Genomic DNA, 14,850 nt, shown 5'->3' with positions numbered 1-14,850 from the left:
CTACACTACTTGATCTATAATTATGTCTCTAATGTTATTTCTAGTGCCTGGTAAATGGGTAACAACAAAAAACGGATGATAAATTTGGAAGTCATATTTTTTTCTAGCTAACACGAGAGGATCTTCTTCTTGCTAGAGGAACATTCATCTGTGTTCCAGATGAATCTGGAACACACACCTCATTAGTAAGACCTATTTCTTTCAGAATAAGGCTGCCCATTCAGGCTGTGACTTAAGCTAAGTTGTCTTTGTCCTGACAGTTGTGTCTCTGTTGTCTCCATGAGGTGGAGTGGCAGGAGCAGAAAGTCACTCAATTCCTGTGAATACTTTCTGCTCTTTTGAGGGTAGAAAGCAGTTATTAGCCATAGCAATTTGTTCACATCCAGTGAGCTTTCAGTTATAATCGTTGCGTTCAATTATAATCGTTGAGAGGCCTGCGAAGGCCCCTCCTCGTTCCTGGGATCACAGCATCGTGTGCATTTTTTCCCGGCTGGGGAGCATAATGTTTGAAACACAGAAGTTTTAATACTGAGAAAACCTATTAGAAAACAAAGTGGTTCCATTGCTGAAGGAAATCTTACGAAAACTCTGTGAATAATTCATTAATTACACGCAGCTATTTAAAATTATCAAACTGTTGTTTGCAAGCCTACGATAAACCAAATTGTATAATCCCCTGGCATGAGTTGACTGAACTGAAACTGAATTTGGTTTACTATAGCATCCTAATTCTGGCACTGGTGAGTCTTTAACCAATTGTATTGATAACCGTAAAAAGATTGGGTTTTATTACTTTTTTGGGGGTAGGGGTGGTGGAATTCTGGCCTTTCTAAAGAAGAAAAGTGGAAAAAACGTGTGTCATCACAGTAACCCAAGGGCTCATCGCTAGGTTTGAACTTCTAGTTTTTGTGGCTCTTGATCCTCTTCTAATCTCGAATCTACCTGTAAACTAAACATTATTTCTATGTTGCACCAGAAGCCGGGTTCTTGTAGGAAGACCGCATCAAAGCTAGCACAGTGGTGCTCCCCGGCTGGTGCTGGGGGTCTCTCAGCAGGATAAGAGGGATGCTGCTGAGGTACCTCAGTGTGGCACTAGTCGTCGTGTCGTTACTGTTAAACGCGATCAGAGAGCAGAGATCCTGCTTAGCCAGGACCGAGGCAGGGCTGCAGGAGGCAGGGCCGCAGGCTGCGCCACCTCGGCGGCCCCCACGCCGCTGAAGGGAACGGGAAGGAGCGCCTTTCGCCCCAGTAAGCACCAGTTCAGCCACGCTTGGTGCTTGGGCATCCTGACAGCCTGCAGAGCTGAAGACCCTTAGCAGTCAACACGTGGGGTGTTTTCTCATTCTTTCATCTTGCTCTGACTGACTTGTGCCATTAATATTTTTAATGTGTGAAGGAACTTCAAAAGGCGTGGGCTTTTTCACTGCAGCAGAGCCAAGGGAATAAATTCAGCCCACATGTGAGGGCAACTCCTAGATTAATTCCTTGGTACATACAATAGCTTTTTCTCCTTCGTAAAAATCTTGGTTTTTGCCTTTTTTGTAACCCCTTACGGAAGGGTTGTGAGGGGACTGCGAGGGCCGGGGCTCCTCACGCGGTGCGCGCCGGGCGCGGGACGTCGCGGCCGGAGCCCGCCCGAGCACAGCGAGGCCGGGCCGCGGTGGAAGCCCCCGGGGCAGGGCTCGGAGCTCGCTCGGGGCCCCGGGGGCGGCCGGGGGCTGCTCGGCGGCCGGGCCCCGACCGCGAGGGAGCCACGGGCCGCGCCTTCCCCTCCCCTCATCGTGGCGGCCGGGTCCCTCCTCACAGCCCTGTCCCTCCCATCATGGCGGCGGGGCGGCTCCTCCCAGCCCCTCTCCCTTACCCTCCCATCATGGCGTCCCTCCGCCGCGCTGGGCGGGGCCCGGCGGGTCGCGCTCGCCGCCGGCGGGCGGGGCGCAGGGCGGGCATCCCGCCGCCGTCCCGGCGTGCCCCGCGCGGCGCTGGCTGGGGCCGCTCTGGTGCGGCTGACTCACGGCGCCTGCGGAGCGGCCGCGGCAGGAAGATGGCGGCGGAGGCGGACTCGTGGGGTAGGTGGCGGCCCAGCGCCCCGCCGGGCCCCGCCGGGCCCCGCCGGGCATCCCCCCCCCCCCCCGGCCGCCGCCGCCGCTCACCCGCTCTCCTCTCCCCTACAGACGCCGACAGCTTCGAGGTGGTGGAGCCGGTGGCGAAGCGGCTGGTGCCGGGGGTGGCGGCCGGCGACCGCTGGGCCGGAGAGGATGAGGAGGACGACGTGAAGGTGCCGGGGCTGGGGCTGAGGGCTGGGGGCCGCGGGCCGGGGCCGTGCCGCTGCCGTCCGGTGCCGCTCCTGAGGGGGCCGCGGGACCAGGCGGCGCGGCCCGGCCCGGGGCGGGCGGCGGTGAGGGGCCCGGGGGGGGCCGGGGCCGGGATCGGGCGCCCCGGGGCTCCGGGGGGGTCCCCGCGGCCCCTCGGGCCGGGAGGCGGCGCTGGGCGGGCGGGGGCCGGGGGAAGCCGAGGCCGCGCTGCCCGCGGCCCTCCCGCGGGGCGGGTCGGTCCCCGGGCCGCAGCAAGGCCGTGAGGGGGGGCCCGGCCGCGAGGGGGGACCCGGGAACCCCCCCGCTGCTGCCCGGCTCCGGGCGCTGCTCCGCGGGCGGCTGGCTGCTGGTGGCTCCTCGCTTTGGGTCATCTTAGCCCTGAGCGTGGCATCCCGGTGGGCTGGGTTCAGCGAGAGCTGCACCGTAACAGTGCTGCTTGTAACGACTGGAAGCTTGGGTTGTGGCAGCGTGTCTCTGCCACCCCTTTTCCCACTCCCAGGCCCCGGCCGCGGCTGGAAAGTACGGCGGTGTTACTGCGTCGTGTCACGTTCAGCAGGTCGCTTAACATATGTTTGCTTAAGGCGCTGTTTGGAACTGAATTTTGGTGCGTTTGAGGAGCAATGTTAGCGTGGAATTGGTGTCAAAGCGTGTGGATGTTCATTTCTCATACCTATGAAAGCTGACTTTCCTTAAAAGTTTGTTTTCTTCCATGTAGTTCCAGCTGTCCCCTAGCGAGCCAGGTTTCTGGGTGGTGGATGACACAGAAACCTCAGTGTGCCTAGCGTACGTGCAGACAGGGAGCAAAATAATGTCAGGAAATGTACAAGGAAGGTGGTTGAAGAGGGGGAGGAATGGAAATAGGTAGACTGCAAAACACCTTTTTGTTTCAAATCAAGCTTCTGAGATACTAGGCAATCTCCTGGTGGTTCACCAGGCGACCTGCTTGCTCCGTTACGGTCACAGGTATGAAGCTTTCTAACTAGAGAATTGCTGCTTACTAGGTGAGGACTTGTTCCTTCTGTTATTCAGCCTGCGCTTGCGTTAGCAGAATCTCTTAAAAACACTGACTCAGTTGTCCTTGGAGTTCAGGGTGGGTATTTGTTTTTATAGGTAGTGTGAAAAGAGTAGTTCATCTGTTAAAAAAAATATGTATTTTTTGTAAGTTACAGGCTGTCCATTTTACTTTGTGAGTTTAGTGATGCCCACACCCTGTATTTATCACAGATGTCACATTAGAGCAGGCAAAGTAAGTGGAGGTATCTCTGTATGCAGTGGCTGCAGTCATTTGTAAAAAGTGTGGTTAGAGTGGGACTATGCGTGTGTACGGAAATTCGTATTTAATCTTTATATATTTGTGCACACGTACGAATATATCAGACCTACTGTCTTTGTGAAGTTTGCTGTTCCTCCTTTCTTTGAAAGTGAGAAGCTTTCCTGCTGTGATGGAATGGGTCCAAGCGAACTGGACTGCGAGCTGTCATTCCCCTAACGACACCTGTGCTTTCTATGGCTGTTCTAATAAAAGAACAAGGTTTTCCCCCACGTACCAAGAATGCAACTACTTCCCCCTTTCTGAAGGATTACAGTTTTAGTACTGGAGCTGCATCTGGAGAGAAGGACCCATCCAGCAGATGAAGCTGTCCTGTTTTGTTTTAGTTGGCTCTTACTTACAAATGCTCAAGATCTCAGAGCTGAGCTAGGGAGGTAGCGTAGGTTTGTTTGGATACCTCGTTTGCCAGGGTCAGCCCTGGAGAAGTTCCTGCAGAAGAAAAATTACGTGGTCTAAAATATAAGCACAAGGTGTTTTCCGTGTAGTTTGTCTTAACACGGGCATTCCACGTTTTGGAATGCTTTTTATATATTCAGATTCTGGAGTTTATTCTGAAGTTGTTTTGGTAACGAACCTAAAGTAACTTAAAGTTCAGGAAATCTTGACTTCCCCAGGTTTAAAATTAGCATCTTCATAAGTAATAAAACTACTCTCAAATGTTACCAGAACACAAGTTTCCCAGAAGACGGGCCTCCTGCCAGGGAATGTTCATCTATTTACTCTTGGGCAATTCTTTGCTCAACAAAGCCAAAACTGGGAAATTTGCTTGTTACACAGGCAACAGCCTTGGTGAAGGAGAGTGCCCAGGTACAACTGGGAATCGGAATACTGGAGTCCCTGTTGTTCTCAAATCATGTCTTCTGGTTTTGGGGGGGAGAATGTGCATTTTCATGTGTTCAAGGTGCATATGAAATTGTGAGAGCTGTTCTCATCACAGGTTTATTTACATGAAAAGGAAGATGATTTCAGTGTCCTTAGTTCAGTTACGTACGTGTAAATGAGCATTGTTGAAATACTTCGAAGTTTTATCCTACTTTAGTGGATATATTGTGCAATAAAAGTGTCCTCTTTTGAATTACTTAGTATTCAGCGCGAAGATTCAGTACTAATTTTCTTTTCCTCCAAGAGTTCACAGAAATTTATAAAACACAGGAATAGGTGTAACTGGGACTCCACCCCGCTGCCAGTTAAAAACAAAAACAAAAAAAGCAAAGAAAGCAAAATCATCTCCAATATATTAATCATGTTCTGTTGCTTAAATAAAAACAGCTTGAAGAAGCGAGATGGCGTTAGCCCAGCTGGAAGGCCGCTGGTGTTGGCGCACCGGGCTGAGAAGTGAGTCCTCGGGTGGCCGATGTCTGGACGCTGCCCGGCCAGGAGCCTGCTGGCGGCGCTGGGGCGCGATCCCTCCGCTGCGGGTCGGCTCCCGACAGTTGGAGGTTTCTTCAGCTCAAGTTGAGACCTGAAAAGTTGACGCCTGAAAATCCCACCTGAGAGCCGAGGGGGAGGTCGTGCCGGAGGAGAGGTGGTCACGCTGCCCTCTGGTTTTTGCCGTTTCTGTGTTGCTTCATCAGCAGAGCTTCGCGAGCCGAACCCAGCACCGCGTGCCGGCCCAGAGCACGGCCAGCCCGCAGTGAGCGCGCCTGTCTTGGTGCGAAAGGCCCTGGAGAAGTCACCCACGTGCAGGAATGAAATGCTGTCGTTTCTTTCGGGCCCACCGCTACCTTTGCGTAGCGGGTAGGCTGCCTTCAGCCTCGCAGGGTTTTGCACTAGGGAACACTTGATGTTAAAACCCCCGTCTGTGAAGGAGAGGGCAGGGGATAAGGCAGCAGGCTTTGTACAGCAGTAATGGACATGGGTGTAACAAACTCTTAATTAGATATGAGCTAAACTAATGCTGCTGCAAATTCAAGTCAGGTTCTTGGAATGTGGAAGGGAAGCTGGAGCTCTTACAAGTGCCAATTAACTCGAGTGAGCTGGTGGCTGGGTGTCTTCCTTGCTTGGATCAGCACATTGCAGCGCATGCTGCGTTCTTCCGTCTCCGTCTTTTTCTGTGTCACGCCAATGCCAGCCCCTGAAATGAGTAGTTTGGATGACCGCTTGCATCACTGTTGTGAGGTGGAAATGACCAAGTCCAGGACTCAGTTTGTGAGTTTACTTACAGGGATGTCCTGACGGGCTGTGCGATGTTCGCGTGAGCTGCGCCTTGTCAAACGTAATCTTTTAAGCTTGCAAGTTCAGTTGAAACAGGGAACTAAAATTAGACGCCCGTGAGGTTTCCTGGCTCCAACTTCTGGTGTGTGTGCCTTGTGGTGCTCGGCATGTAACTTCAGATCAGTTTTAGAGCACTGATTCCCATATGGAGGTCAGGCCATCCAGCAGAATCTGGAGTGGCGTTAGGAAAAAATGTCTTCCCATAAACCCTACGCAGATGGCTGTCAGGAGGAACTGCGGGATTACTGCTGCAAAGTCTGCAGGTGACAGAAACAGGTCGCTTCTAGAGAAGTGCTTCCTCGCTATTCACCTGAACCGCGTCGTGCTTTGAGCTGGGGTCGCCTGTCCGGGCACAGGAGCGCGGCCGCGAGGAGCGTGCCCACGGTGGAAACTGAAAGGAGAGAACCTCTGCAGACACCACAGCTGGGGCGGTCTGAAAACACACTCGAGGATGTGATCGAGAACGTTCCAGCGATGTGTTTGTGGGAAGTGTTCTGACAGCTCCTTCTCTTCAGGAAAAAGCCACGGGCTCGTGGTCTGAGGGCCGCTGCGCGTTGGTGCTCCTGCATCAGGATGCCCCCGCGCATCGCCCATCTGCCTACAGCCGCTCTCCTGCTCACAGCACAGCCCCGTGGCCAGCGGGTTCCCGGGTGGTTTTCGCCCTCGTGCAGCAGCCGCACGGACGCTTCCATCACGGTGGAAGGGGCACCGGTGGCCGCGAGCTGCAGGCAGCGGGCACCTTGGGGAGGAGGCCCCGTGGTGGTGGCGCAGCGTCCTGCTTCAGGTGGTTGCAGCCGCGTGTCTGGTTCCAGCGGTGGCTGTGCTGCGTGAACGCCTCAGGTGGCGTCCCGGAATCGTGCAGTGTTTCGTAACAGGAGCTATAGTGAAGTCGTGTTTTACTGTGCAATGTTGATCTGACTGTTTGTGACCTTGCTTTTCTAACTCTGTTGACAGGAACTTTGCAGTTCTTTGAATAAAAGCCGCCGTCTTCGTAGCTCCTGAAACATTGTGGTCTGCTCCCAAAAGTAGCGTCCTTATTGTACAGCTCTAATGACTTACCCCTGCTTCTTAATTCAAATACATCAGATTAATGGATGCGTGAGCATTTAGAGAGGCTATATGTAAACTACCGTTCTTTGTGTTTATCTAAAAAAGTAGAAATTATCTGTAGAAGAATCCTGTGAAGATTCATCTTAATTAAAACTTACTTTGTAGGATAACTGGGATGATGAGGAGGAAGAGGAGGAAGTAAAGGAGACAGAGATAAAACAAGGTGAGACTTAAAAGGAATACATTTCACTGTGTGCAGCATCAGAAAAGACGCTGGTTTTGTCCTGAGTGTATCTGAAGTATCAAAACCACTTTCCAAATAGGATGAACTTTGGTTTTGAGAAAGCGTGTCTTTTAACCCTCCCTGCGAACAGATTGTGCTAACTGAGCTCTGTCGCTTTCTCTCTGATTAGTGGTTTTCTGGTTGTTGGGAAAAAAAAAAAAGTAAACCTCGAGTGTCATATTGTTCAATGTTTTACAGAACCCAAAGTTTCAGAAAAAAAGAAAATAGCAGAAAAAATAAAAGAAAAAGAAAAACAACAAAAGAAAAAGCAAGAGGAGCTTAAAAAAAGGGTAATTACTTTTTCTTCTTGGTCTCATAAATTTAAAGGGTGGGTTTGTTCTGATTTTTCTTTTTTTTTTTTTTTTTGAGGTTCCACAAGACCTATGAAGGCCTTGAGCAGTCTGATAAAACAAACTTGAGTCTTGTACTTAACATCTGGGGGATGACAGCTTTAATTTCTCTAAAATTTAATTGGGTTATGGAAATAATGCTTATCTCCATTTCTTTTGCATGCACCTCATGGTAAAACATGCAGTTGTAAAACTTATATGAGAAGGGGGAAGGCACACCTTAGTTAAAATGAACAATTTATTGAAGTAAATAATAGGCATTGTTATGATTAATTGGGATGGTTTTCAGGTTTGCACATGAGGTGTATTGACTTCAGGCAGAAGCTATTCGAGTGGCGCTGGAAAAAAATGATTTCCTGTAATACCTCAGCTCAATATAATGTTCCCCTATATACATTTTTTTAAATTCAGTTAGAGGCACCAGAGGAACATAGAGAACTTACACCAGAAGAACAGTTAGCAGACAAACTACGGCTAAAGAAATTGCAAGAGGAGTCAGACCTTGAGTTAGCAAAAGAAACATTCGGTAAGTGTGTTGTACCCCACTCAATGTAATTGTAACATGACAGAAGTACCGCACCCCTAAATGAAGCTTTCAGTTTTGTGCGGGGATCCTGCAAATAGAGTTGATCAGGATTTGACTGTTAGAGCACGTGCAGGTTGCGTTACTGAGAATAAACGTGGGTTTTAAAGCCAGGCTACTGGAAGCATATCCTGGTACTGAGGACTCACTGCAAGAACTGCAGAAACAGCGTTGGGATGTAAGGTGCTTTTCCTTACCATGTCTTGGTAGAACGGTATAGGAAAAAGATGGCTGACTGAATTTCCCAACCAAGTTACGCTTCTGATAAGAAGACAAGCATGTGAAGAAAGAAAGTGCTGTCTGATGTTCTTAGCTGCTTTACAATGCGGGCTTCAGGCTGATGAGGCTTTGGGCGAGTGTGGCGCAGCATAACGCATGCATGCTTTACTTCAGGCAGTCTGTGTAGTAAGCTAGATGTTGAGAAAGCCAGCTAGGTTACTGGAGGGAGCTTGTTTCCTTGGGTAGCTGGAAATAGACTTAATGCAGCTTGTTCTGGCTCTGTGCTTTGACGCAGCTGGCAAAGGCGCTGATTTATAGCAGCATTCTTCAAACACGAAAGCTTGCTTCTTTGCTTAAAGTGGGTTATTCAGCTTATTACTCAGTGAAAATTCTGCTGCGTATCTTCTGAAAGAGTGCAGTGCCATGGGGAGGAGGGGTTGCTTTAAAACAGTTGCAAAGAACCAATTAAATTTTGCACTGACCCCCTGGAAGGGGAGAAGTGCTACATGTAGCAAAGCGCTTCAGAAATAGCTGGTTCGAATGACTAAGCTTTAGAGCGAAGTCTCTTCAGGTCCAGGTTAGTGACTCAGGCTGGTAGTTTTTGTTTGGCAGAAGCCAGTGGGGAGCGAGAAAACCTCAGATTTAGTTTTGCAAAGGTTCAGCAGAAGTGAAGAACTGAATGTGAATGGGGTTACTTGTTTTCTGTTGGTGTCATCTTTTAGGGGCCTACAGCTGATGTTTTCTTTAAAACCTGCGTTTTTCCTTGCAGGTGTAAATAACACTTGTGGAATAGATGCCATGAATCCCTCTTCAAAAGATGACTTTACGGAATTTGGCAAACTACTAAAAGAAAAAATTACACAATATGAAAAATCGTTACATTATGCCAGTTTTTTGGAAGCATTAGTTCGAGACGTATGTATTTCATGTAAGTTAAGTGAAAGACTTCTAGAATGTACTGCCAAAATTGTAATGGGGTTGAATTTGAAAACATGCTGTGAGTAAAATTTAAATCGAGATTAATCTATGCCGTTTATACTAAATAAAGTCTAGTCTAGTCTGTTTCACTGACCTAGTATCCAATTTCCATCCCAACAAACTTTATTATGGATCACATGCTTGTACTGTTACAGCCATTCTGCAAGTCAGTTAAATACAGTCACTTTAAAAGTGTAAGTTGTTTTGCTGATATAAATGTCGCATGTTTCCCCTGAAGCAGCTTCTGGAAAATAAATGATTCTCTGAGCCGGAAAACTCAAGTAGCAATTTGGAAGGAAACTATTATAAAATTGAGATAATGTAATTCAGGGACTGCAAAATAAATTGTTCTGGAATTCAACATGTAACTATACACAGATAAACTGAACTAATTTTTTTCCACTGTTCTGGTAGGCTGAAGTATTTGGTGAATTCATTGTTTGAGATCTTTTCCTGTACCGTACACATGTTGTCCTTCAGCAAAGTGGTAACTTGATACTATTTAGCGCTGCATAAATACAGGGATCGTTGGCTGCCTGAAGCTAGTAACATACATTTCAAATGGGTTCCAGGTCTTCTAAAGTGAAGGACTTGCCATCTCTTGGATAATTTATTATTAATATTCCACTGCTTCGTTTCATGTGTGTGCCTAAAACAGTCTGTATTTTACTGTATTACATCATAGTACTAGATTTTTTTCAAATATCTCCTTACTAAGGCTCATGTGTTCGCTAACTCTGAATTTGCAAAATCTTACCTTCCCCAACGTTCAAGCTGCTTACTAGGGACCATGTGAGTAGCAGTTGTCATCAAAAGGCTCAGAATTACCCAGTATGTATTTTGCTGTTTTATATCAAGTAATTGCCAGTAGTTACTACTCATTGATGCTCACCTCCATAGTTTTTTGATAGAATTTTTATGATAAATTATTTAACTGCCTTCTAAAATCAATAGTGATAAGGAATCTGTTCTTTTTTTTCCCTAATGCAGTGGAAATTGATGATTTGAAAAAGATCACAAATTCTTTGACAGTACTATGCAGTGAAAAACAAAAACAAGAAAAGGTAAGGCTTCTATGCTTTTCTGTAACCATAACATTATCTGCTAAAGACGATGATCTCCTGGAAAATGGAAATAGGTCTAATGCTGAATTGAGCTGCTGATTTTGTTACATGTAGTAGTAGATGAAATGATAGTCTTGGATACTGTTTTAGAACTAAATAAATACTCTTAGATGTGTGAGATAATCAGTTTACTGAATCTAGAGACCACAGGCAAAACATCCCTTAATTTACATGCATCTTACCTGCATGATAACCTTGTTCCATTTTACACTGCGCTGCCGTGGAGTTAAAATGACTTATGCCAATACCCTGGAAAGGGAAGCCAGCCTCAGTTACAGTTAAATGTCAATATAATACCAATACAGGGAAGTAACTTTAACTCTTTGCCAAAGTTTGTCATTTTGAGTAGCAGATAGCTGGGATTTTTGCAGTGTCATGCAAACTGAAGGAACAGTAATTGCATAGGCAAGGAAAAATAAGTTTTTAGAGGTGATATGATAGTTTAACTGATGCAAATTATAACATTGTGTTTTATACTATAAATTTAAAATCCCAGGTCAGTTGGAATTGAAGTATTAGTTGAATCATTAGAAAGCAATAAAATTAAACAGAAAACATCACTGGCAATACAATTTTCTCAATATGTTTTAAATCAAACTGGAGGATTGATAGAAAACAAATGGCAGTGCATTATTATTGTAAGTGGTAGCTTGTAAATGCAAAATGGGACTCTTAAATACAACGTGTTTCAGTGGCAGGTGTTATTCTATTATACCAGTTCTACAGGACCTCTGCAGGAATGACTGAAGCACTAGAATACAAACAAATTTTATGTAGTGTTACTGCATTAAGTCTAGAGTTTGGTAAACATAATGAACTCTTTCTTTAATATGTACTGCACTTTGGAGAGAAGCCTGTGACTTACTGAACCAAAAAAGTTTAAAAGTATGTATATTTTCTATTCTTATGCTCTCTCCTTTTCCTCTAAATTAGTTTGGCTAACTACTGAAACCTGCAACTATACCAGTCCAGTAAGGCAGAGTTTTATACTTGTTTAGTTTTGTAAAATTAACAGGACGCATAGTTAGTCTACTTGGTTAGAGTCTAGGTGAAACAGGATGAATGACAAAACAGTAAAATATGTGATGTAGGGAGCTGTGGAACACTCAGGAATATAGCTTTACTATGAATAGATTGCGTTGTGGATGAAATGCTGCTGCAGAAATCATTGCAATAGTGCATTCACCATGAGTACATGATGCAAGTGTTCATACCTCAAAAATGAGGCGTTACTCAAATTTAAATAATGACAAATTACTGTGGATTTTTAAGTAAACATGCTCTTCTTCCTCTTTAAGCAAAGTAAAGCCAAAAAGAAGAAAAAAGGTGTTGTGCCTGGAGGTGGTTTAAAGGCTACTATGAAAGATGACCTGGCTGATTATGGAGGATATGATGGAGAATACGTACAAGACTTTGAAGACTTCATGTGACATTTATCTCCCCTTCTATCGTCTTTCTGTTGCCCGTAATCCCTTAAACATGTAGCACAACTTCTCTTTCTTTAAATTCTGCCAAATGCTACAATCAAAATTGCAGTATCTCTGTGCTGGTGGTTTAACTCTTGTCAGGCCAGTGCGAAGGCACTGGGATTCCTGTTTTGTGCTCAAGGGGTTAGAATGAAGAAATTTAAAAACTGTATAAATTACAGTAAAATAAAATTTTAAAAAAACAACTACTACACAGCATTCTGATAACGGTATTGTTGCTATTTGATTTTTATAGTAACAGCCACTAAATTGGAAATGAATTTCAACAAGGCAAAGTATTATTACCAGCACAGTTCAATGACATGGCCTTAACTGTAGCTCCTTGAATGAATTGTTTGATGAACAAAAGCAGTTTGCAGCAAGGGCATGGTGTGCACTTAGTATTACAATTGCTTTGTCTTAAGTTAGAGCTTGAGGTTTTCAGTATATTGTGAAGGGAAACTGCTAACTTCAGAGTAAGGATACTGCACATGGAATGCATCACTTGAGATACCCACTACTTCAAAGCTTGACATTTAAACAGAACACTTGTCTGGGTCAGAACAAGGAAAGAGTTCCTTATTTGAAAAAATAAAAAAAGATGAGTATGAAGTTTAGTTTCCATTTATCTAAATTTCTACTAATGCAGCTGTATGGGTTGGGTATTCTTTAACAGTTAATTGCCTGGTTTAAGTGTAAAAAACAAGACTTCCTTTTGGTCTCTCATGGGCTGTGGTAAATCTTTCACGACTCAGCCATTTTCTTTCATTTAAAAAAAACTTGCTTAGCAAACTGCAACAGTTACTACAGTTGGGCAAATTGTTACGTTAACAATTATGACATCTGCAATGTTTTATAAAGCAACTAATTTAATAAAAATCACTATTGTGAGGACTTCACTATAGCTGTCTTTGGACCTGTTCTTTCAGTGTATTACAATGTCAGTACTTGAAGAGAGTTGCAAAAATGAGGTGAATACTGCTGGCTGCTTGTTACTAAGTCTAGACTTTGCTCTGACTTGCCGCTTCTCTGGTGTTAGAGGTGCAAGATTTCATTCCTGTAAAACAGCTTTCCTTAAATTAAGATGTACAGCTGCTGCTGATAAACAAAATACTTTTGCATTTCCATAGTGAACTTAAACATCCGTGTTGCTGGAAGTGCTGAGGTCAGTAGCTTGTACTCACCTTAGAAACATTTCAGGGCAGCCTCCTTAACAGCGCAGCTCTATTTCAGCTGGCAGTTGACACTTATTATAAGAAGTCAGTCTTGCATTTACAACTTACTTATGGCTTACTCACGTGTTTGTTCCTAATATGGATAGGATACATGTGTGCTTCTACAAGGCAGGAGTTCTGCTTCCCAGTATTAGCGGTCCCAAATTTTTAATCAGGACTGGGGATTTGCAGAAGGAGGTTCTCTTTTCATGCTAGAAACTTTTAAATTGAACTTTAAAAGCTGCTAGTCATTATTTAACTTAGACTGAGCTGGCTGTGATTATTCTAATTTAGTCTTATGAGACTGACTAGAACTGGAATTTTAAATACAGTGTTCTGTTCAGGCATAATCTTTGCTACTTAATCTTTTATTAAAGGTGTATCAAAGGCGCTATGACTTGTACTTTATATACCCGTATGCAAGTAATATGTCATATGCAAAGGTTGCTAGCGTGACTGTTCAGCAACCAAAGGGAGCTTGTTAAGATACAAATCTGACTTAGAAATCCAACTTAGCATGCCTTTGCTAATTAAAAATACAATTGCCATAGCAACCTTGTTGCCAGGATAATGTTTAATATTTAGCGATAGTACAGTATCATTGCTTAATGTGACTAATGTTACTTCGAAGCTGTTTTTATGCTACAGTCCCTCCCACCCCTTTTGTGCAGGAGATAAAGTCTTTGGATTAGATAGACTCTGACGGCTGTGTGAAGCACTGTTCAGGTATTATCCCGTTACATGTCCCTGGTCTTCTAAACTTACCCCAGAGATCTAAGTGGCAGAATACTTGGGTTGCTAGCTCTTGTTAAGGCCTCAATACCAACTGTCTGCCCAGTAGGCCTGTCTAAGCATGCCAATACAGTAGCAACTACGTTAAGTACATGCTGTTGTACGAGACTTTCAGCTTATCACTTAAGCTAGAAAACAAAAACAGGCTAATGAGAGTGGAATCAGAGAACACACAAAACAATAGGTTATTTAGCATGCACCTAAACTTTCAAAGGAGCCTGCTAATTCTACTTATTTCCTATGGCGATCCATCATCCACGCCCCTAAACTAAAGGGCTGCTGGATCTCTGAGGTTCATCATCGACTGTTCCAGCCTGTATTTGCCATTAGTCGAGTATTTTGTAAACAGTAGGATTTATTATACAAAATGCTTTTAGGTTAATACAGTATCAGCATTTTAAATATTTACAACCACCACCAGTTTTCTGGAGTTACTTTCACATAGCGGCATATCATTACAAGCAGGTAATTGATAAAATATCTGTTAAAGAATTGGTACTAACCATGCAAGTTGTGGCACTGGTACTGTCAGAGTCAGTCTCTACCTCATGGAGGATGGATGGATTCTAGTTTGATAGCATGTCGTTAAGACAACATCCAGTCTGTGCATCTTTCAGGAGCATGTTTACCACATCATAGAACTTGTTATCATAAGCCAGTCTGTAGTGCATGTAGATGTCTTCACAGTAAGCAAGCAATTTCTTCAGATTTTTCAGAGCAGCATCAGTCGGTGGGTGTTGTTTAACCCTGAAAATAATTTTACATAAAATTGAAATAGGAGAAAGCCTTATAGTCATTGCTACAAGAACTGTATTTCTTAAGAGGCTCAACACATACATTAGATTCTCTTGGCTGTTTATTTTGCTCTGATTTATTTTATAAAGATCCAGTACGACCAGCCTTAAGGTACCGTACTTATCCTGCTGAATAAAAAT

General features: G+C 44.8%; 2 protein-coding genes across 3 annotated transcripts in view; one reads left to right on the top strand and one right to left on the bottom strand.

Annotated features, from left to right (window-relative positions):
• Positions 1–1,910: 1,910 nt before the first annotated feature.
• Positions 1,911–12,808, top strand: EIF3J (eukaryotic translation initiation factor 3 subunit J). The gene is made up of 8 exons (XM_040570051.1): positions 1,911–2,066; positions 2,172–2,275; positions 7,072–7,129; positions 7,388–7,479; positions 7,951–8,065; positions 9,111–9,269; positions 10,310–10,383; positions 11,742–12,808. The coding sequence occupies exons 1-8, from the start codon at positions 2,042–2,044 to the stop codon at positions 11,871–11,873; spliced, it is 759 nt and encodes a 252-aa protein (XP_040425985.1). The 5' UTR covers positions 1,911–2,041; the 3' UTR covers positions 11,874–12,808.
• SPG11 (SPG11 vesicle trafficking associated, spatacsin) overlaps positions 12,110–14,850 on the bottom strand; it is a 35,777-nt gene continuing 33,036 nt past the window's right edge. For both annotated transcript variants that reach the window (XM_040570045.1, XM_040570044.1), the window contains exon 39: positions 12,110–14,662. In XM_040570045.1, coding sequence (XP_040425979.1) covers positions 14,482–14,662 — 181 coding nt within the window. In that variant the 3' untranslated portion in view covers positions 12,110–14,481. The remainder of the gene's footprint in view (positions 14,663–14,850) is intronic.

This window comes from Cygnus olor, chromosome 11, assembly GCF_009769625.2.
Source record: "Cygnus olor isolate bCygOlo1 chromosome 11, bCygOlo1.pri.v2, whole genome shotgun sequence".
Lineage (NCBI taxonomy): Eukaryota > Metazoa > Chordata > Aves > Anseriformes > Anatidae > Cygnus > Cygnus olor.
Note: the sequence above shows the minus strand (reverse complement) of the source record. Positions and strands in the feature narration are given on the sequence as shown.

Bases quoted from the DNA above. Each gene is read 5' to 3' on its own strand.
- EIF3J (XM_040570051.1), top strand. From the start codon at position 2,042: ATGGCGGCGGAGGCGGACTCGTGGG. The intron at 7,480-7,950 runs GTAATTACTTTT...TTTTAAATTCAG, and splicing joins AAGAGGAGCTTAAAAAAAGG to TTAGAGGCACCAGAGGAACA. The intron at 9,270-10,309 runs GTAAGTTAAGTG...TCCCTAATGCAG, and splicing joins TCGAGACGTATGTATTTCAT to TGGAAATTGATGATTTGAAA.